This window comes from Pholcus phalangioides, unplaced genomic scaffold, assembly GCF_987345545.1.
Source record: "Pholcus phalangioides strain wild (caught in Gottingen) unplaced genomic scaffold, Ppha-v1.0 ptg000002l_1, whole genome shotgun sequence".
Taxonomy (NCBI): Eukaryota; Metazoa; Arthropoda; class Arachnida; order Araneae; family Pholcidae; genus Pholcus; species Pholcus phalangioides.
The window spans coordinates 16,302,196-16,326,051 of record NW_028301595.1 but is presented as its reverse complement, the minus strand read 5'-3'; the positions used below and the strand labels follow the sequence as shown (position 1 = coordinate 16,326,051).

The following is a 23,856-nucleotide window of genomic DNA, read 5'->3' as shown; positions in this document are numbered from 1 at the left end:
CCGGGCTGTTACACCGGTTTGTTTTTAACTTATGCTATTTTTCGTCTTCTGGGATTTTCATCTGAATTCATCCATTTACGACGGACGCATTCCAAAATTCAAGGGAAGATTAGCTTGTTTAAACTGCTGAATTGCTTTTTGATTTTAAAAATGAAATTTTTCTGCTGTGCTTATAGCGGAATATATTTCCGACTGTAATTATGGGTTGATAGCTATTGCTCCGTGGAAGTTCGATTGACTTCCATTAGGCTTCGCATTAATCTTTTGTGTCGTTCAGTACACTTGTCTGGGTACCATAGGCGTACGCAAATTTTCTCAAGGTGGATGGGGGGGGGGGTCAATTTTAATACATTTTTTTTTTATTCATGCTCACTTCCACCTTTTTTTATTGCAGTAGGATTCTATTTTTCATGTTTTCCCTGTCGGAGAAATTCCCTTATATATTCCTTTCTGTGGAAAAGGTTAATATACTACAAAATAAAATCGGTAAATTTTAAATCTGCGGGAAAAATTTATTTAGCATAGTTTTTAAAATCAGTTTGTACTTAGATTTAGGGATATTCGGCCGAAACGAATATTCGTCCCATCTCTACTTTTGTGAAGACCCTATTGGTCTTGGGGGGGGGGGGGAAAGTGCTGATAAAAATATCTGAAGTTGCAAGGGGGAAATATCCTTTCGCACAAAAAAGATAATCAAGGTACACTACTGCGTTTAAGACGTTATTTTAGAAAGAAATATCGATGATTACCCACTCCCTGCCCCCATCGTTTTATCAAAGCCCGATTTCTTGATTCCAAAACAGACCTTGTTTCGTTTTAGAACTGAAGTTACGCCCATTTTAGTGTTGCGTTGTTACATTGAAATTTTTATTCACCGATTACTCTAACGCGTTTTACTGAGAATGCTATTTTTGAGATTTTGAGTTAGAATCAAGATTTTTGGAAATCGTGATTTCAATCCTTACAAAATTTTGATATTCTGCCATATATTGTTAAGGTTATGAAACGAAATCTAAGGTTTATCGCATGTATTTGTCTAATTACACACGATATGCAAAATAAAGTTTCAAAAAATTCACACGCGCATTAACAGATTTGGGTGTAAATTATGAGCGTACTGTGCAATCCTTTTAAATTTCGGTTCATAACCTGCATCACCACTAGCTGAACGTACTATGAAAACAAAACCATTCGTGGAATTTTTCGAAATCGTGTTTCGAATATTACATGAACTTTTACTTAATTTGACAAAAATGACTATAGAAGACGTGGGTGGTCTAAAATTTGTTTTCACTCGAGACTATTTCTATTCAAGCTAACTCTAGTATCATTTTTATAGAAAAGTTGCCCGACTACGTTCGAGAGATCTCGACATGTTTTCTGGTGGGGAAAAAGTGGCGTGGGTGATTTCATTTAGTGTTTCTAGCGGCCTGGAAAGATCTAGAATCGAAATGCGTATTTCAGGTTGCCCTTTTCCGAATCGCTGGCATTTGCATTTGTTTTGAATTCGGATCTGCAGGTGTATCCTTCAACTGATTCAAAATTGGATAAGAAAAGAAGAGGAAGATGGATTGGTTTAGGCTATATCTGCCCTTCATCGTTTATTCTCTTCTTGAGGATTTTTCTTTTTTCTTGTGTGTCAAATTTGAATCTTGGTGCTGGAGCTTCGTCAAGAGGAGAGAAAACAGCGACCTTCTCTCCTTGTTTTGCTCAATATGTGTTTTTTTTTTTTTCTCGTTCGCACATCACACGAGGATGTTGCTCATCTCATTCCCAGTAAAGTCACTTTTATTGTTTGGTTTTTTTTTCGCAGCTAATTTTGCTCTTCTATTAGACGACCGACGTCAACGTTGGCGCAGGCGTGCAACGTTGACTGGTGCTTTTTTATTTCCTATTCTTGACAATGAGACTTGCTTTGCTATTCGTGGTTTTACTTTTCCTCCCCTTCAGCGGAACAGAAAATGTTCCAGTTGCTGTTAGTACTGCGTAGAAATAGAATGATCGTCGTAGATCCCGGTTGTGCCGAGATTTCGTACATTTCCAACTGAAAAGGCTTTTTGTGTGTTTTTGTTGTGTCGAGATAAGCAGCATGATTATGCACACTACAGTCGTCATGAAGCAATTTTTACGTTGGGTTCATTCAGGTGAGCGGTTCAATGTGTAAACACTTCGCTGTGTTAGTAATCAACTTAATTATAAATGAAAATTTAACTGCACTGCCATCTGCTGTCAAATAGGTTTTTAAATGTGTTTCTTTTTCTATGAAAACAATCGACGTTCGTTATAGGGACCATTTCGTTACAACGACCGATCAGGGTCGTCTTAAAAGCATATTGGGCTCCCGAGCAAAGTGAACTTTGAGGCCCCTACCTTGTTAGAAATGAACGCCTACCAATTTGCACGCTTACTCCCGAAAAGTTTTACCAGATCTCATTTTCACGAGGCCCCTCTGCACTTGAAGCATGGGCCCACCCGGGAATCAAGGCGGTGCGACCGACAGGACGGACGTCCTGATCCGTTTCCATTTGGATAGTAATTCATTTGCCTCTGAATAAAGGACTCTCCATATGATCATGACCTCTACAAGGGTGAAGCTGACAGGACTCCAGCCTGAATAGGGGGGGGGGGCTTTTTTGTTTTATGACATTAAAATTCGCAAAAGAGGAGCCCTGCTGCAGTTATGTGGGATTATGAACATGTTAAATGGCTCAGTTAAGGCTGGTTTGAAATATTTTTACTCTGTAAAGATGAGAATAAATTTTGGGGTTATTTTTGTGAATTCTTTCTTTTGAAATTCTGTAAATTTTTTTAATGCTCTCACTTTGGAAACCACTGCTCTAATGTAACGAGACATTAAAACGCAATTTCTGAGTGAAATGTCGTGCTATGGCTATGGAAACACTTTCCTTCTTAATTACTATGTACTTTTTAATAACTCTTAGTGACTTGTGCGAGTGTTAAAGGCTGGTGCAGTTTCTTGGTATGAACGCTTTCCTGCCGCACCATCTATGAATAGAATAACGGAAGCTAAGTAACTGACTTTTTTGGCTTCTTAGAGAAAACACGTATGTTCCGCTCCGTATCAAAGTTATGGCCTTGTGTTCGTAGTTGTAGTATCGAAGCAAATATGCATCGTATTTCTTTTTTTTTTCATCCCTAATTTTTTCATGTAGAATTTTATTTCAATGTTACCCGGACTTTAGATGTCTGTATCAACAGACTTGAGTAATGTGTATGAACCTAGTTTTGATTTTTCTTTCCTCCGATGTTGGCCAAAATGTGTTTTTTCTAATTCCTAGAAAAATAAGAGTAGAAACGAGCGGGGAGAAATATCAATCGAAAAGATGAAAGTATACAATTTCGGAAGCAGGATCAGCATTTTTTCTTTGTCGATCTTTTGGTAAGCTGTCGATGCGTAGCGTGATGCTGTCGCGGCGATGATCAAGCGTGTTTTTGATATTATTTTATTTTGTATATCTTATCTCGTCAAGCGCCGGAATTCGCCACACTTCCCATGCTTATCTAGTGAAGGAGGATCGACAGAGAAGCTTTTCCCCACGTGTTTCTGTAAAATATTTTCTTCAGTTTGTTTTTCTTTTGGCTTTTATGCTTAACACTTTGAGGGTCATCGAAATAATCTCCGGTTTGTTTTCATTTTACAAATAGTATTTCTTTAATAATCGTTGTTTTTTTTTTTTTTGATAAGTTGATCATACTCCGATTCACGCGATTTTGGGGTTATGCCATTTTCTGTAATAAATGCCTAGTTCTTGAATTAAAGATCCGTAATCGTTACGGAATTATAGCTGAGATGGAAACAAAATATTTTAATTTTCATGTGATAATCGGGTGAAAATATTGTCCATTCAAAGTCAGAGTAGTGCAAGTCGATTAATCCTTTTTGTTTTTGTGGTTTCACAAAATCTAGTGTAGCCAAGTTGAGCTGACTTATAAGGTGTGCTGAAAGTAGAATTCCAAGGAAGCAGCCGAAGATCTAAATTCCCAAACTTCGTTCCATCGCTCCCTTCAGAATTTTCCACCCCAAACTAAAGCTAACGCATAGGATCCTGCCAAAGCAGAAATTGCATAGTTTTAAAGGTTATTTTGGGGCGCGGTATGTGGACCGTTTGGCTAATTTTTCATTTGCATAGTTTGGGGTTCAACATGTAGAGTAGTCATTAAAAACTTCTGTGTCTGGATGGAAAAAATTTACTTTTCGTGATCTTGGACAGTAATCAGCAGTCATCATTCATTCAAAATTATGGCGCACATTTCGTGTATAAGTGAAACAACCTGGCTGTGAACATCCTGGCTGGCTCGTGGTGAAGTTTTTTTCAACCATATTTTTATGGGCATCTTTTTATCAGCCACCTCGTTGGACATTTTGTCTGTTGTGGCGTTGCAAACTGTTATACAAATAAATACAAATACATTACTAAACAGTTGGATGCATAGGCCTATTCTAGTTTTGATTTGATGCTACCCAATACAATAGCATTCCATTGTCTTCTGTATTTTTGGGGCATGAAGAGACATAAACAACGTATACAATACTCGGCAAAGAGCTAGAAATTAAAGTGCTTCATTTTTTCAAAAACGATTACACTAGTATTGAACAGTAAGAGTCCCTTTTAAAAAAAGGGATGGCAATGGTTTTTTTAGTATTTTATCATAAAGAAATCTAGACCATCTTGTGAATTCATGTAAATTTTTACCTCTGGAATTAAAGGGTTAGTGTCAATAACTTTTATTTAATTCTATATTCCTAATAGGCTTATACATGGATGACTACCTGCATTATGTCGGAGGAGCTGTAGGGGTAGCCGCAATCACAGGTGCTGCAGCAGCTGCATTATACATGGCGTGGAACCCGCCGCCAGTTGTCCCTCCCGTGGACCTGAACCACCAGTCCATAGAAGTACCAGTAAGTAATCAACTTCCCCTTTACCCTTGTCATTATGAACTAGTTAAATTGTAATAAATTTTAGCAAAAAAAATCAAATTTCTATTCTTATCCCGTTTACACAAATATGTTCATATGAAAGATTTGTACTACTCGTGCAGAGTATAATTTAATTTAAACAAGATTCTAAGGATTCAAGTCTTTTTTTGATTTGAAAAATAACTTCAATTACGAAATAACATCAATATTTTTTTTAATTTCTTAGGATTCTGGTGGTGCCAGGCAATCATGTTTTGCTCCCTTGGGTCAAGTTACAGGATTCTTGTATGATGATGCCAAAACACTCCTTCAAGTCATGGAAAGGGGCCACAAAATCTCTAGTGAGTTCACACCAATGTGCCTGTTACGAGTACTATTTAACTACTTCACTAAACACCAACTTAATTGCAATATAGAGATATGGCCTTACTGCCATGATTCGGGTTGGAAATGAAAGCCACATCTATCGATGGTCATCTCAAGTTCATTAGGGAAAATATCTTATATTCTTTCTCCCGGTTCAAACCTGGGACCTCACTGCAACCTTCATGGTGGTATAAGAGCATCTTGCCACCGTATCACTAGGGCAGTACTATTAACTAGATCAGATGTTTGAGAGCAGTGGTTCACGACTAGGGGCTATATATTTACATTTCGTGTGAAGTTATTGTAAACTAGCTATAATACCTGGCGCTGCCCAGATTTTCAATTACTGGGAGGATTGAAAAAGCTAAACCATTATAAAGGAATAAACTATTATACATAATACTGGCAACATTAAAGAAGTAGTAAACCATTGTAAAGGCTTATGCAAGGAAATACATTGCTAAGGAACTACGGTAACCAAGGTAAACGTTCCGAAAGTGATCGTTAAGGCCCAGGAACCATTTATCACCCAGCAGTTTTTGGGCATTTGCCCAGCTCTAGTAAAATTTAAAAGTAGCCCATGTCATTCAGTCCGGACCCTGTTCGGTGCATATGCAAAATTTTGCGACGAATCGGTCTGAAATTACAGATCTGTATAAAGAACACACACAGAAAATATTTTATATAGATATTGGAAGGGCTTAAAAAATATTAAGGTTCACAAACCCAATAACTTTTTTAGGGGTCTCTAATATTTGTCGCCATCCCCTTCCCTCCCTATATGTGCCAGAAAGTTTGCACTTGTGATATGACCCCCCCTTTTGGTTCTGATATTTTAATGGAGACATGGAAGAAAATCAATGGCAAGGAGGCAAACTGAAATTAAATGTGAAGAATGTGCTTTTTTAATTGTTTTAAGTAAAATACAATGTGAAGGGAAATACGAAGGGAGAAAAGTGACCTGTACACAGAATCCATCATATAACCAAGGTCATGTTGGGTAGGAGTACCAGACATCCTTTTTGATGCCATTTCAAGTATCCTCCTGCGTTTTAGATAATTCACCCTTTTGTCCTTTTCAGATTTCCGGAATATTGGCTTTATTTCCTGGGGGAATTTTTTTTTCATTCTGAAACTTTTAGACGCTTTGTCTAAACTCCCAGAATAAAAGAACCCAAGTCATCTCAAAGCAGGGCAGGTGCTACATTTACCACGGTCCAGCTTGCTTTAGGATAAAATAAGAAAAGGGCAGTCTGAAAAATGGCTCTGGAAGAACAAAGCATCCATTTTGAAAATATTGTTTGCTCACCAATAGCCATTGCCGTGTGGGGGAGAGGAGGAAGTGTTGCCTCTTCATACTTAAAGTGAAGAAAATAGAATATAAACAACACTATGCCGATTCTTTTTTTTTTTTTTTTGGTATTTTATTGTCAGTATAAGTGGTGCCATCTGTTGTGGAAACTGGGAAAGTGGTTTTACCAAGGGTGCTTGCACACAAGCATCCTCCTTCTTCAGTTTTCGGATCCGCTAACCCTATGTTAGTGGCAGGGTCATAACTAGGATTTTTGTATAGTCTTGCTGCCCAGGGCGAACATGATTTTTTGTCGCCCCCCACCAATTCGGAATTCGTTAATTTTATAATGGTATGTGTAATACAATTATGTGTTCACCACCTAAAAATTACTGTCCAGGGCAGTTGCCCTGCCTCCCTCTAGTTCCGGTCCTACTTAGCACATGGTCTCCACCTGGGCCTCTCATCCATAAGAGGTATGGTGCGATACATATTTAACCCTTATACTCGAAAATAATAGTAAGTTGTTACTTCCAGCTCGCTGCAAGAGCTACCACGACATTGCTTTTTCCAGCTGTCCATGATGTTGAGATGACCCTTAATACAACTATGACAAGAGGGAAGCTCGCTGAACTCTATCCTGGGGGGTCTGCTCCCAAGTGGCACAGTGGTAAAATGCTAGTCTTCCACTATGAATTTTACATTTCAAGGTCTATGGGTTCGAATCCAGGCATAGAGCATCAGAAACAAGTTCTTCACTTACCGATCCTGTGACGACCGCCAATAGATGACGCCTTTATTTCCCACCCAACTCCACTGGTTGCAAATTGCCATATGGCAATATATGGCGAAAGTTGGTGTACGTTAAAGTAGTTTTGGGGTCTACTTTAAGACGTGAATGTGAACCGATCTAACATTTAAAAAAAGTTCTTTCCAGCATGCAGGAAAAAACCTGTCTAGTTGTTTACTTCTGAATTTGGAAGACGGGTGACAGCACTTAAAAATACATAACAATTCCACACAAAAAACCATGTTATAAGTGCAAAACACATACATACACTGACGTGTAAGAGTTCTCTAGAATTCGTGCCGAGGAATATTTACGAGCTGCATATACTCTATGTGGTGGAGGTGTAGCAGCCCAGGGGTCTGGAGACCAACTTTAGGAAAAATTTTATTTGCTATGAAATTACTAGAAAAATCAATTCTATACATGAAAAAGGGTCTTGCTTCTGGATGAGAATGGGAGACCCTGGGTAAGATCACTACTAAACCACACATGCACCTCATCCATATTCCTTCTTGGAATTTCTGAGTATGTAGTGAAATGTACGTGTAGATGTTATGAACCCATAGCGAGGTTTGTTTCTTGGGAATGCTTGTTATGTGTTCAAATAGTGCTGCCATCTGTCTTCCGAATTCAGAAGTGGGTGACTGGTTTTTATTTTTGCTTGGTCTGTCATGCATAAGTTTTTTTTTGTTTTTTTTAATGTTGAAAGCCTGATTGTTCTCTGTGGAGAGACTTAATAAAATTGGCTCACATTTGCACCTTAAAGTTGGGAGTCACGGAAAACCAACTTCGACCTGTGAATGACTGTGTATGGTTTGAACTAGCGGGACAGGGGAGGTTGAACCTGGGTCCTTGTGATGCGAGCCTGTCACTGACCACACTACTGCACAGAGGCCCTGGGTAATGCTGGGGATCATGTGTGGAAAAAAAAATGTTAAACTGTTCTAAAGCAATGTTTCTCTAAGTGTGCTTCGCGACTCCTGAAGGCAGCGCCAACCTTTGTCAGGGGGACCTCACAGTGAGTTATGGATATTGAAGTGTGTCAATTCGGTGCTTTTAAAGTAGTTCACTTCTAGATTATTCTGGGAGACATGTCTAAGGCAGGGGAGCCAAGGTTGGCTATAGTTTGAGAACCAGTTTTTAAAGGACCGAGTTAAAGTAACATTTTTCTTTTCTGATCAGTTATTTTTCTTTTTTAATCTGCATTCACATGTCATTGAATTTATTACCGGAATAATCAAGTGCAGGTAAATGTAATTTGTATGATATGGTTGAGCTCATGCATTTTCTCATTTCTTTGCAGATAATGGGCCATGTTTGGGCTATCGGGGCTCTGATCCTGTTTATCACTGGTTATCTTACAGCGAGGTGATTTATCTTGGTTTTTATTTCCGGAAAAGTTATATTTTTGTCTGTCAAAAAATATATTTTCTTTAATTTTTTTTATTTAATTCTAGGTGATAGAGAAAGCAAGGAATTTCGCTTCTGGTCTTATTGCAATCGGAATGAAACCTGGGCAGTCGACCTTTGTTGGAATTTACTCTCAAAACTGCGTTGAAGTATGTATCTCTCATTTCTTTCTTAGAACCTTTTTGATCTGTTTCTCTTTCATTGAAACGTTGGTTATTTAAATAAACAATTCTTTTTTTGTTTCAGTGGATCCTCACTGAGCATGCCTGCTACAACCAGTCTGCTGTAATTGTTCCATTGTATGATACTCTCGGTCCACACGCGTGTTCTTATATTATTAATCAAGGTAAATGTTTTTGCTTATATGTATATTATAAACTAGATTTTCATTGTAGGGATTTTTATAAGACTCGCTCACAAGGAGGCTGTACTGAAATTAACGAGTGATAATGTGTTTTCTTTGGAAAAAAATTTTATGCAGGGGGGGGGGGAGAATCCTGGTTTCTATACCCTGCATGCAAGATTAGCTCTTTCAGACCCAGTACTGTAAGAGTTGCCTTTTTCTCTTTTTAGATTTTTTTTTTTTTTCAGCCTCTATCAATGATAGCACACTTGTAACCCTTGAAGTCTGGGCTTTCTTTCAAACCAAGCATCTCCAAAGCAGAATGTCATTCCATCGCCATGAGCAATTTACTGCCAGTAGTATTGTTCATGGTTGTTTAATAGTCTGAGTGTGAATTTGTAGTGCTGCCATCTATTTTTTGTATTGTGAGTGAAATGTAATGGTTGAGTATTTATGGAATGGGGGGGGTTGTTGCTATCTGTGTGAGACTTTTTAATGGGGAGCGCCTTGAAGTTGGCAACCTCAGAATTTATTTTCAGCGGACTACCACTGTGCTGATGATAGGGTTATAACCCTAAGTCCTCATGATATGAGTCCATCACCATGACTCCTATAGCTCGGGTCTTGGCTGAACTCTGAAGTTAAAAAGGAGTGTCTAAAACAAAATAGTCGAATCCCGTTATAACGAACGGCAAGAGACTGGTGGAATCACTTCATTATAACGAAATTTTGTTATAAAGGAATTCCAGGTTACCTAGCATTTTTCCTATGCAAACTTATTTGGGGGATTAGAAAAGTGTTCGTTTTAAAGTGAGATTTTTGCTATAACGGTATTCATTAAAACAGGATTCAACTGTATAGGAAAAACCCTACATTTGTGTGTACAACTTCTGAAAGGTTTAGACCAGAGGTTCTTAATGTTTTGTGTTCCATTGACCTATGGCTTTCCTACTTTCTCATCAAGCTCTCAATCCCTCAGAGATCTTTTTATAGACACCCCCCCCCCCCCCACAGTTTGTTGATTTCTGGTTAAGATTCCCTGAATAAGACTTTAAATAATTCCATCATGCATAAAATCGGTATTTTCCTGTTTATAATGTACTTGTACATTGAGATATTAGTTTTTTTGACAGTATTTCTAATGTGTGTTATTATTTTTAAAAAGCTGAAATAAACATAGTTGTCTGTGATAAAGAGGAGAAAGTGAAATCTCTGCTGGCAGAAGTGGACAATACTCCTGGCCTCAAGCAGATCATTGTAATCAATGACTTTTCCGATGAAGTAAAGAAACAAGCTGAAGATGCAGGCTTGCAACTGCATCGCTTCAAAGATATTGAGGTTTGTTTAAAAAATATTAAATGTTCACTTGCATTTATTCTGTAAAAATAGAAACCAACAGTCAAAAATATACCTGGCAATTGTGAAAGTTGTGCAATGAGGTAAAGATTTCAAGATAAAATCTTGTTAACATGCCAGGTATATTCGTATTTAAAACAATGCACGAATGTGACTGTTTTTCGTTTATTGCTCAACCCTTACATGTACATTTCCTATGCACTCAATTTATGACATCTTGTCTAAATTTTATTAGTTATATTTGAGAAAATACATATGATTACTGTCTTTTTCTTGTAACAGGCTTTAGGAAAAGAGAAGCCGGCTACAGTCGTGGTAAGCATTTGGGTTTTTTGTGTAGAAATTTTGTTTAGATTCCTGTATATACTTTGTATTCGATGGCTCGCTGTGTACGGGTTTGGTCTGGGACCCACGTGCATATATTTCTTTCATTTATGGGCAGAAAGTTTTTTTTTTTGAGGTTCTTGCTACCTTCCTGTTTAAGCTTGTTTACTTAATGTCAACTTTGGGCATAGTAGCTATTGTGTTGTCTGGAACTGTTGAAAAATAGGTCTCGCAGACCCAGAAAAAGACCAAACTCGTGCAACAATTTTTTCAATGTTAGTTGATATTGTTATTTTTATAATGACTGAGATGAAATGTTTCTTTTTGTTTTCATTTCAGTTTGTATTTAAGTTTAATTGTTATTATAACTTATAATAATAATTGAACTTATAATGCATGTTAAGTGCTAACTTTATCATTATAAGAATACATTTTATTGTTTTCATCAAGTTTCTGCTTTAGTAAGATGTTACAAGTAATACAAAACTAATTTGAAATTTACTATAAAATAGTACAACAATGTTTAATTGCATTCTATGTTCATAATGCATTCTATGTCCATAATGCAGATAAAATGATATAATCAGTAATAAACATATATAAAATTATACAGCTTTTCATTTATAATAAAATATATTCAAAGATGAGTCTCTGAGACCCGACTTATGCACTCGTGGAACATCTCACGTGTGAGAGACCCAACCCATGCACTCATGGGTGAAGGAAAAAGTACTGTATTTCTAAGGATTAGTATTGCATTGGCATTAACAAATATTGAGTTTGCAATTTAAGTGCCATACTTTTGCAAGATCAATTTTCACAACTTTTGTAATTTAATTTATTTTTTTCCAATGTACGTATTTATTAAAACCTCTAAATGGCTGGAATTACTTCTTGAATACTAAGACTTGTTTCTTGAAAATGTTTATTAATTAAAATGAAACATCTGAAAAGAATTTCAACTACACCGACCTAATTAAAATGTCTATCTTTTAAAGCTATGAATTGTATAAATTACGTTTGAACCCTAATTTTAACAAATCTATATGACACATTTTTATTCGTTAAATCAAGGATGTTCTAATATAAATTGGGTTAATATTGAACAATATAAAAATACTATATACTATAAATACACATACAGAGACATCTCAAAATAATTAATTGAATTGAGGAATTTGTTTATTTTCTTGAAATCTGAGTCTGGCTGTGCAATGTTTTCAATCAATTTATCATCTTTTGCAGCCTCCGAAATCTGAAGATTTGTCAACAGTCTGTTACACAAGTGGGACCACGGGGAATCCGAAAGGTGTCATGCTTACGCATGCGAATATTGTGATAGATGCTTGTGCAGTTGTACTTCAACTGGTAAGTTAGATAGATGATTCGTTGTAGATTTATTACATTGCTGCCCCTGTGAATTGTATTTCAAATTTTTTTTTTTCTCATAGATATGAAACATTGTTATGGTATTCTTAATACAAATAAGAATGTAAGGACAGTAACTGTCCTGTGATCAACTGTTGATCACATTTGATAAATAGCCTTTCCATGTGTGAAGTCTTTTATTTAGTCATATACCAAGTCATTGTTATAAACATTAAAATTTGATTATTAAACTGATTAATATGGAATTAAAATCCCAGATGTTTAAGATGACCAAAATTTAAATAATGGCATTTTACATTGGAGTTCTATATATAGGAATTGTTTCGTAGCCACTGATATACAAATGAGTATTGTCCGCACTGCCAGTTTGACAAAAATAGAAAATGTGAAGTTATTTCATTAATTATTACCTGGAATTAATATGCTTTTTCTTTTCAGGGAGATCATGCACCAAATAAAACAGATTGTATGAGCTCATTTCTACCTCTGGCTCATATGTTAGAACGTCTGTGTGAGGTGAGGGAGGATTCAAAACATTTTTCATGGTTGCAGTCATATAGATAATTGTTTTAAATATGGACAGCTTCACTATAAAATATTCGCAATAAATTTGATTATATTGATCGTGTAAAATTACAGGAGTAATTTTGCCTCGCAATTTTACATTAATCCATTGCTGAATGAGAATTTTCATGCACATATATACATAGAAAGTTCCTTTATCCTGAAATAACTCAAAGCATTGATTCGAGAAACATATTTCTGATTGGAAAAAACATCCAAATGTGAACTCCAATACATCATTCATATTGTAAGGTGTTGTATAGTTATCAAAAAAAATTAGCCATACAACCCCTTGCAATATGAATGACTTATCTGAAGTTTTACACATTTGCATGTGTGGATGCTTTTTCCAGACGGAAGTATATTTCTATAATCAATATTCATTATTCTAGAATACAGTCACCCTGTATGTGGTCGTGTGGAATAGCAGGGCATCACTTTAATTCTTCAAGTTCTTACTTTTCAATACTATTGTAGTCTATAGTGAAGGTCGTGTCAAAACATAGTATTTGCCTAAAATAACTGATTTTCTTTTGATCATTTGAATGATTTTATTTATTTTTTTAATCTTTGCAGACTACTTTGTACATAAATGGTGGTTGTGTAGGTTTCTATCGTGGTGATATAAAACTATTGATGGATGATCTGAAGGCGATGAAACCAACCGTCACTCCTGCAGTCCCACGTTTGCTGAATAGGATATATGATCGGGTTCAGGCTCAAGTTAATGGCAGCAAATTCAAGAGGTTTCTTTTGAACTTGGCCGTTAGGAGTAAAACTGCAGAGGTCCAAAGGTAGGATTTTTTTTAAATATATACTTCAGTTTTAAATTTTTTTATTGCTATATATTCTGGGGTTACCATCAAGGTAGCAGAAAAATCCCTGCTTGAACGAGCGTACAATGAGGTGAAACACTTGCATCGTCAGTGATGTCTTAATAAATGGGTCCACTGCTATGGGAAGTAGGTCCCAAGTCAAATAGGCCCTTAAATTATTAAAAGTTTTTTATTAATACAGACACATGCATGCAACAGGGCTGTACAAGTCTTTGGTGCTTGGTCGCCAAGGTGACCAGAAAATATCACCTAAAACTTTCTAAATGTGGTTGATAAATTGGAGTCGAAGGCTAATGCAAAAATTTTGTGATTTCATTACGCTGTCTTTCAATATGGGTAAAGTAAAAGAAAGCATTTAAGACTTTTTTTTCTCAAGCAAAATACCAATGCTTGGCTCCCTTTTTTAAAAAAGTTGGGCTTGCTCCTGAATGTTTTCAATTTGTCCAGCCCTGGCATTTTAATATACTACTAAACCACACATGCACCTCGTCCATATTCCTCTGCGGAACTTCTAACAAATTCATACTTATTTGTAGTGCTGCCATCAATTTTTCTAGCTATGCATGAAGTGTAATGATTGAACAATTGTAATGTTGTAGACCTATTGCTTTTTTTGGCGAAACTTTAACGGAGGGAGCTGCGTGCATTTGCGTTCCAAAAATAGAGGCAATCTTCCTGTTAAAAAGTATATACATATATTAAATACAATATATATACTGTATTTTTCAATTTGGTCTTTCATTAAAATAGTGAAAGGAACTGCATGAGAATGCTTGGCCTGGTTCCTAAACTTAAGATGCCTTGGCCACGATCAGAGGTAAAGAGCTCTAGACCTTTTTTCATGTAGCTCAAAGTTATGTAGTTCTCAACAGACAATGCAATTGCACAAAGCTTCTTATTGATTAGTTTTCGTCTAGAAGTCCCTGTGCAGATGGGCATTGTGTACGTTTTGAATCCTGTTGGCGGCACAGTGATGATCGCCTGAAGCTGATCTCCCTTTCATTTGAAACTGTCTCAGCAGAGAACAGATAGGCTTTCAACATCATACTTGCATAAGATGAAAATAAAAGCATTCATCATCAGTTCAAAATATGGAAGACAGATGGAAGCACGAACAAGGGCACAAATAAAGTGTAACTGACATAAATATATTGAGGAACCCACACAATTGGAACATAACATTCCTGTATATACGGATTCATTCATTCTATAGAAATAGAGGTGCATGTATGGTCAAGTGGTAGTCTTCATCTAGGAGACTATGGTATTACCCGTATTATTGCTGGATACCTCCTAGTTCAAGTTGAATCTGTTTAGCCATTTTAAAATTTTTGCTCGTTTTGCTAGACACTGGATTAAGAATGACTTTTGTTTTTACAAAAGTTTTACTGTATACAAAAAGGCGGTGCATTACCATGTAAACTTTATCTTGAAAAAAATTTATGGAAACTGATTTTTTTATTGTGGCTTGCAGGCACGTATTAAGAAACAACAGTATATGGGACAAGCTTATTTTCAAGCAAGTAAGAGAAGGAATGGGTGGTCGTTTGAGGTTACTTGTCTGTGGCTCCGCACCGATTGCTGGCAATGTCATGACATTCCTCCGCTGCGCAATGGGATGCATTGTGAGTTAGATTTCATTTTTGTCTCTTAACCATGTTCATTTTTTGTAGAAAAACGTTATGCTAGATACATTATGAATTTTACCTGAATTATGAAATTTTCAGAACTATCAATGATTTTAATCATCTTTATGGTGTATTATTTTTGAGCATGTTTGTGCAGTCCTACTGTTTAACCCAGTCACTATTTTGCGGTCACTATTGTTTAGCCATTTGAGGACAGTGAGGATTTGGCTGTATAATCTTTTAGCCTTGCAGTTAATAGTTGTTGTATTTTTTAACTTGTGTAGATATTAATCATTTTGAGATTAACATTGTAAAAAAAAGTAATTTCTGAATTAGAAATGAACTTTTAACGATGCATTGTCCCATAAGTGCTTTTGTTTACTCACCTTTTATATTTAGGTGGGAAACAAAGTTCCTGCCGATTATTCAGTTTAGGAAAAAATGATACAGGAAAAAAAACCTTCCGGAAGAACGTCATTGATGATTATTCCAGCGCCCCATCACAAAGACAATATGACCTTCTTGTGTGTCTGTGTGCATCTGGCGACCCTTTTTGCCCTAGCACCAGGCAATTTCCAGCTGGATTGTAAAGGAAATGTCCATAGTAGAAACGGTATCCTACTAATCTGGTGCTTACAATGGACTCTATTAAGACTGAATTTATCGTGGTTGTGCCGCCCTGAAAGCACCAAGTTTAGATTTTCAGTGGAACCAAATTATGCGACAAATTTTGAATTTTTCAACAGACATTTTACATGTCCCGTATTACACCTAAAAGTTGCAAACCATGAACAAAATTTTACATACTATTAGAACACACTTTAATTTTTTCAGAAAGATTGCTATTATACAAATTAGACTGTAAGCGCAACTACTGCTTCTCTGGCACTACCTATCATTTCTGGCAAGAACTTTGTTCCTCACCTAATATTGACATATTTTCATGCATTATTTTGTAATTGATTATTTTTAGATTAGTTTGCTGTAAATAAATTCACACTATTTCTTCAATTTTACTTCAGTTTTTTTCCAAATGTTGTCATAATTTGTTGTCCTCAATTGAGGACAATTGTCGTCCAGTTTCATACTTCCTGTAGATGTATTTTAAAAAAAATCTCTTTGAATATTGTTAATTGATACAATTGCAACAAAATACCCCAGTATATGGAAATGAAATTCAAAGCACGTGAAGGTGCAGGTGTTAACTGGTTGAATCTTGTAAGGGCAAAATGCCATGTCCTTGAACAACTTTTTGTATATCAGTTAGGTGTTGGTTTTTTTTTTTTTTTTTGCAAGTACATTTATTGATGTTTTCGAATCTTATTATGGGGAGACAACTTTCTTAAAAACATTTGATTTCATTCCTTTGTAGGTAGTTGAAGGCTATGGCCAAACAGAATGTGTTGCACCAGCTACAGTGAATATCCAGGGAGACCCAACTGTGGGTAAGTTTGTGGGTTTTTTTTTGTTTTTTTTTTGTCAGACTTCTCAAAAATTGATTTTATAATACCATTCCCCCCCTCCCACATTTTGTATGGTATAAGTCAAATTTATGTAAGGCATGTCATGTTTGTATAGATGAACTTTTGTTGCATTTATGGTCTGTTTATTAGTTTAAGATGGGCAATTGTGATTTACATTTTGGTAACTTTTTTGTAAAAATTTAAATATTGATCTCTTAAATACTAGAACGATGGCAATTTTGAACCACCGAGAATGCTGTAGGACAAAAGTGATTTGCTTTTGGAACAAAAATCTTACAAACACATGTTTCTTAATCAAATTTTACAATAAACTTTCCCTGCATAGTTATTGACATATTGGGGGAAAAATTGCTTAATGCAAGGTAATATGACAAGTGCTAATCTAGTTTTTGTCAAAGCGAAAGAACTGTCAAATTTCTTATAGCGCTGGTTTTGAGCTCTAATGGCTCATAATTTTATTTTTGCTCGGCGGTTTGTTGGCAAGGTTTGCAATATGGCACTATCAACTCCAGTAAGAAATGTGCAAAATGAATTATTTTAGTCACAAATTTTGGAACATTGGGGATATAAATGTCTATGAACATTGTGTTGTGCACAGGAAATTAATTTGTTCTAGAACATATATAGTTAACTTGATGAAGTTATAAGTGGCAAAACAATTTTTCTTATTTCCAATACAACTTGTTTCTGCAAAGCTCTCGAGACTAATTTCTTCCATCTGTAGACAGTATTTCGGTCATTCAATGTAAAGTATTCTTTAGTTGTGACCTTGTGATTTGGCGGAAGTTCTTGTTGATTCAGTGACATTTAAATAGATGTGTATTTCAGTACCTGAAATTAGCTTGTTTAGGTGAAATCTTGTGACAAAATAGCTTTTGTAATATAAATGACTTTCTTTCAAACCGTGGGATATCCAGGCCACATCACTATATAGCAATATAGACTCATTGAATAAAAATGACTTCTAATTTGTTCTGCTGTTAGATGTACCGAATCTCATTTGTTGGCTAATTTTTTTTTCCAGGTCATGTTGGTCCTCCAATTCCTTGCTGTCATATAAAATTGGTTGATGTACCAGAAATGGAATATTTCAGTGCTAAAAGCCAAGGAGAGGTAATTATAAGTCCCAGTTTTGCTTGCCAATTTCTATGAAAAAGTTGTTTCTATTTTTGTTGAGTTTTACCTAATGAAAATTTCTTGTTTTCCACAGGTATGTATAAGAGGACTTAACGTGTTTAAAGGATACTTCAAAGATCCAAAGAAGACTGCAGAAACAATAGATGAAGATGGTTGGCTACATACTGGTGACATTGGAATGTGGCTGCCGGTTAGTACACAAGGCATGATTCTAAATTGGATACTTACTGTCACAAAATGTGCTTGAACTGACAGACCTAGTCTTTCAAATTTGTGTTTATGGTAACATTATTTAATGGGAAAGTGATTGCAATAGCCGCCTTAAGCACTGGAACATGTCGGTACCCAGAGTCCTTTCCCCCCCCCCCCCCCAATAAACTTTTTCAGAGGGCTAAGTGCTTTACAATAATTCAAGAATATACTATAGCTGCAGAGTCTCCTAGATTTCTACTCTATTTCCCAGACTCCCGAGAAATTCTGGTATCTTCAGAGTTCTAACCGTGATAGTAAGAAAATGTGCATTCTGGGTGAGGGGGGGGGGGGTCATTTCCAAAAGAATTTGTCTTAAGTGTTATGTGTTCCTCATCCCAAAATAACATTGCATAGTATAGTAAATTGTTTGATTGCACCAAATGGTGAAGAATTTTTTATAAGAAAAAGGCATTCGCCAAACAACCACTATAATTTCATCCTCTATAGTTCCATCAGCACGATCGTGTGTCTTTGACCATACGTCTGTCCCATTTTTGGCCACGACTCTTTGATTATAATGGCAGATAAGCCCTCTTGGTTGGCTAATTGGTGACTTATCTCCAAAGAGTGAATATCAAATTAATAACAAATCAAGTTAACGTAAAGTGTGGTTTACACTAAGATAACTAATCATGGCCTAGAGCACTTTTTGATTAATAAAGTTCACTCAGATGACACTGTAAAATGAAACTCATCATATATAAAATTAATTGTTTGTGTATGTTCTCTATACAAATTCATACTAGACTCTCCCCCCCCCCCCAAACTTAAACGACAGGCTACCTCAAAAGTTTGGTAGAGTTAGGCGAATGCCCAATAGGATTAAAAAGCTAATCTAGCAACAATAACTCTTGGAATATCTACTTCGGTTTCGAAATAACTCTTTTTAATGCTCCCACTATATTCAGAAAACCCGGGTAGTGTCGGATATTACTGCTTGTTTGATATAACATGGCAGATTCAGAATTTTTTTCTGGAATTGAAAAAAATTGATTTTAAAAAGTCGTGAGAAAAATTGGCGGGCTTAATTAATTTTATAAATATCTATTTTAATGTTAAGTGATAATGAATTTTACATGAGCAGATATAATAGGGGGAAAACGTTTTCTTTTTTTTTTTTGTGAATATATGAAACTTTTTAATGTGATTTTTACTCCTTCGCCATTGCAGAGTGGTGGATTGAAAATCGTAGACAGGAAAAAACACATTTTCAAGCTTGCGCAAGGGGAATACATTGCTCCTGAAAAAATAGAGAATATATATTTAAGCAGTCCTTTTGTTGGTCAGATATTCGTACACGGGGAAAGCCTACAGGTCAGTATGAAGCTATTATATCTTGTTTAAGAACTTGCATTTGTAAAATATGTGTACTTTATTGTCAATAAATGGAATAGCTTACCCCCGGAGGTAGTAAATTGTAACACAATTGACACGTTTAAAAAGAAATACGATAAACATGTTGGGGTAAATCGAGAAGCTATTCATACTCAGAATAAGACAACCATAAGTATTCTTTATGGGCATTGTATAATATTTTATCATGTGTATATATTGTTTACAATTACATTTTTAATTGGGTTGCTTTATTTTTGAAATATGACATCCATATTTGTTATGGGCATCTTTTTCTCAGCCACTTCGTTGGGCATTTTGCCTGTTGTGGTGTTGTGTTTATGGCCAAAAAGTTTTTAATAATACTGAAGTCTCCTCTTAGTACACTGCACTTCCCCACTTGAATTAAGATGTTTCACGTTTTTTTTGGAACCGCCATTAAAAATCAAACATTGAGAATTCAGTCAAAGTAATTGGTTATATTATTTTTCCCATTCACGCTCCATTTTAATGATGCACAGAGAGGTTACTGTATATGATTTTCCAACAACGTGTCAAATATCGTGTAGAATAGTGGGTTTTTTCTTTTACTCATTCAAATTCTCATTTTTGTAGAGTTGTCTGGTGGGGATAGTGGTTCCAGATAAAGAAATTGTCATGGAATGGGCCAAGGAAAAGAATATCGGTGCTAGGTGGCCCGACCTGATGGAAAATAAAGTATGTTGAAATTTACCTTGTTTTTTTTACTATGTTTTGTATGACATTTGATGGATAATGACACTTTAGTATTTCTCCATTGTCTATCTAATAGTTATTCTGAATCCCAGATTTTCTAGGACCACAGAAAATTTGTGTGCATATATATGTATGTGTGTGTATGTATAAAATGATCTGTGGATCAAGAAAAGGCATTGTAGAGCAGGGTTGCACGATGTCAGACTCTACCGCGAAAGGTGCTTCGGTAGAAAAGCAACTATGGCGTGTACCTAGGCTTACCACATTCCTTTTGATAGAAATACAGAGAATCTGGGTTCACACACAACATTGTAAGTTATCAATTAAGAACATTATCAAAAGAAAATGAAGTTGCCAACTATGGGTAAAACTGCTGCCAATGATATGGGGGGGGGGGGAATAGAGCTGCTGCAAGTCTCAATTAATTAAAATGTGATTCTCCAAAACAAAGTATATGTTCGACAAATGTAACACAAATATATTTACATGACTTGGTCATGATTATCATAAAGTAATAAAAATTATCTTATTTCAGTAAAAACTCAAGCAACTCTCATGGGGAAAATACGGGGCATTTTATAAAAAGCTTTGGACAGCACAAAAAAGTTGTCAGTGTCCGGTAAAATGAGTTTTTGGCCTGTCGACTGAAAAGGTTGTGTACCCTCTAATGTATAGGGATTATCATTGTGTTAAGAAGCAGCCATATGCGACTATAGGCATTTCCAGATAAGACTTGTGTAGGTCTGAGTTTGAATCCCGGTTTGGGCATGGATGTCTAATAACCCTAACAAATTCCCTGAAGGATCATGCCGATTCCTTGAGAATATATAATGATCACATTATTAAAAAAAAAATTAAAATATACAAACCTCGTTAGTGCGTTACCCGGTTAACACGTCACTCCGCTTATTAAGTCATATTTTTGCTCTCCCAAGAGTGACTCATTAACGAGGTTTGACTGTATATATACTACCCGACGCTGCCTGGGTTTTTGTCAATGAGGATTTTCGGATCACGTATCTCCCTTTCTTTGAGGGACATAATAAACTGTGTCTAAGTTGACCAATATTGCGCCTTCCTGTGCGACTCAAAGAAACAAATCTTGATTTGTAGAAATGAATATGCAGGGTGTTTCAAAAATTATCAAGAGAGGGGAAATCTAGAGTTTCACACAGTTGCCACAAGGTAGTGCTAATGCTCTTCTTTTGTCCGCCACTTCAGTGTTTGTCAAGATTTGTCTTTCTCACAGTTGGAAACAGATTTGGATGACTTGATTTTCCAGCAGGATGAGCACCGTCCCACTGGAGCTTGGACGTTCTAGAATTTTGAACAATCTCATTTTTAAACTATGGATTGACTGTATGGGACTTGGCGATTCAGTTGAACATCACTGGCCTCAAAGATCACCGGACCTCACATTGTGTTATTTCTTCTTGTGGAGGGGGGGGGGGTATATAAAAGACCCCCTTATAGCTACATTCGCCGAACTGAAGATACTCATAACAGCAGCCGTGGAAGCAAACAAAGCCTATTGTTCAAGTCGGGTCCCATTTCGTATATATGCAAAACTTGTGTGTGTGGTGACGATAATCTAAAGTAGATATTTTTTATATATAGAGAACACTCATAGAAAATCAATTTTATGTGTGTGTATCGTATATTGAGCATTGTAATGGAGGTTTCTTCATCTCCCCTGAATTTTGACTCTGAAAAATCCCCTTCTTTTGGGAGGAATAATTCTAGAATTTACCTGTAAAAGTCGGGTGCTTGTATCCCCAGAATGATGTAGTGTAAATTTTGATTATGCTAGATCCATGAGAAAGAAATATCGGTGAGGGAAAAGGCAAAATTTGTCAGCTCTCCAGTTTGGACACCCCACAATTGAATTTGTAAGAGAACCAGTGTCGTGACGATACATTTTGTTTATATAGTCTTGTCTATCCTTTGGCTGTTAAGTTGTTTTTTTTTTGTGATTGAGTGTAGTAATAACATAGGTATATTTATACCCTACTGTTTGACAATAATTGGAAACTGTTAAAAATGTCAAGCATGGTATCACTTTTTCGAAGGAGGGAAAATCCCTTCGATTTTACTTTTATAAGGTTTTTGTCTATGTAAATGTTTGACATTTGTTTTTCTCCCATAGACTTTGAAAGCTGCAATATTGGCAGATGTCACTAGACTAGGCAAAAAAGCTGGACTTAAGTCATTTGAGCAGGTAAGTGGGGGGGTGGGGGAACAGTTTGTGGTATTTATCAATAACTTGCATGTAAATCACTTATCCTGTCTTGTTTGTATTATGTGTTCTGTTTGTTAATGTGATTCTCTTTGGCTCATCACGATTATCCTTTTTCCCCCACAGGTGAAAGATATTTATCTACACTCTGAACCTTTCACAATTGAAAACAACCTCCTAACACCTACGTTAAAAACGAAGAGGCCAGATTGCCGCAAGCACTTCATGAAACAGATCGAATTCATGTATCAACTGCTTGCCTGATAATTAATCATCCTCCACCCGCCTCCTCTTCTTAAGGATTCCTTTTTTTCTCAAGAATCTCGAGACTGCGTGCATTTATCGATGACAGTGTATTCAGCGGTTATACAGAAGCAAAAAACGCATTCATAACAGATTTGTGATGTTTGAACTTCGGGAGATTTTGAAGAAAGAAAACATATGATTCAAATATACTCGTTTGTGCATTCCACGAGACAAATGTTGAGCTGTTTGTTTTTTTTCCCCCTTCTTCCCCTCCCATTTCGTTGAATATTTGAGACTCGAAGATCCTTCGACACTTTATTCAGTGTCGGAAGGGATTTGTTGTACTTTGCGAGCAATGATTATTGAAATATTCCATATTTCATTTCACATCCCTTACCGTAGTCAATTCATGGAAAAATCTAATAGCTTTACTATGCCATCATTGTGTACATAAAAATAAAAAATTGCGTGAATTTACAGCAGAAAAGTTTTACTTTTTTCCTCCTCCCTCTGGAGAAATAATCGGTGCTTTCAGATCGGCACCTACTATAATTGCTATAATGAATATCCAGAGGCATCTATTGTAAAGAGTATATATATATAATCTTATATAATGACTTAAGTTATTTATTAGCTAATGTCGTTTTTTTAGATAAAATATTCATATGCGATTTCTTTTTTTTCGATTTATAATACGACCGAGGTATGAGGAAAATGTACATAACGGGATAAAGTGATTTTTCTTTTTTCGTTATAACATTGTGATATATATTGTTTAGTTATATGTTGTAATATAATAATTTGTTTTTAAAAAAGCACATATATATTGGTTTTTTTTGTGTTTATTTTTGCTCCAAGCAATTTTTCGTTGCTAGCATTTCTTTTTTTTTCCACCTTGTAAATACTAATCAATGTTATATTTGGATTATAAAACTGTACGCATTTTTTTGATGCAATTGTCAATTACTTGTTTCATTATCCAATACATTGACAGACTACACACCCCCCTGTACTCATATGTTCAATATCACATGTTGAAGGGTATCCGATAATTTTATTATATAAACGAAGAACGTAGCTTGCGCCACTGACGAAAGCTACAAAAACATAAATCTTTTCTGTTACTGTAAAAACAAGGGTGCTCAACTTTATGGAAAGTGCTGGCCACTTATTTTATTGATGTGGAAAAGTATTG

At 35.9% G+C, this 23,856-nt stretch overlaps 1 protein-coding gene across 5 annotated transcripts in view; it reads left to right on the top strand.

The window, feature by feature from the left end:
- Positions 1 to 23,612, top strand: part of LOC149089485 (long-chain-fatty-acid--CoA ligase 6-like) — a 55,636-nt gene extending 32,024 nt beyond the window's left edge. For 4 of the 5 annotated variants that reach the window (XM_089239028.1, XM_089239018.1, XM_089239047.1 and 1 more), the window contains exons 2-19: positions 4,773 to 4,924; positions 5,169 to 5,283; positions 8,693 to 8,757; positions 8,847 to 8,948; positions 9,046 to 9,145; positions 10,308 to 10,480; positions 10,781 to 10,813; positions 12,068 to 12,190; positions 12,650 to 12,727; positions 13,352 to 13,569; positions 15,086 to 15,236; positions 16,612 to 16,684; positions 17,748 to 17,836; positions 17,934 to 18,050; positions 19,283 to 19,426; positions 20,060 to 20,161; positions 22,326 to 22,397; positions 22,542 to 23,612. In XM_089239028.1, the coding sequence (XP_089095154.1) occupies positions 4,781 to 4,924; positions 5,169 to 5,283; positions 8,693 to 8,757; positions 8,847 to 8,948; positions 9,046 to 9,145; positions 10,308 to 10,480; positions 10,781 to 10,813; positions 12,068 to 12,190; positions 12,650 to 12,727; positions 13,352 to 13,569; positions 15,086 to 15,236; positions 16,612 to 16,684; positions 17,748 to 17,836; positions 17,934 to 18,050; positions 19,283 to 19,426; positions 20,060 to 20,161; positions 22,326 to 22,397; positions 22,542 to 22,679 (2,037 nt within the window). In that variant the 5' untranslated portion in view covers positions 4,773 to 4,780 and the 3' untranslated portion in view covers positions 22,680 to 23,612. Of the gene's footprint in view, positions 1 to 1,920; positions 2,145 to 4,772; positions 4,925 to 5,168; positions 5,284 to 8,692; positions 8,758 to 8,846; positions 8,949 to 9,045; positions 9,146 to 10,307; positions 10,481 to 10,780; positions 10,814 to 12,067; positions 12,191 to 12,649; positions 12,728 to 13,351; positions 13,570 to 15,085; positions 15,237 to 16,611; positions 16,685 to 17,747; positions 17,837 to 17,933; positions 18,051 to 19,282; positions 19,427 to 20,059; positions 20,162 to 22,325; positions 22,398 to 22,541 lie in introns of those variants that run through there. The other variant, XM_089239009.1, reaches the window with a different exon arrangement.
- Positions 23,613 to 23,856: the final 244 nt, after the last annotated feature.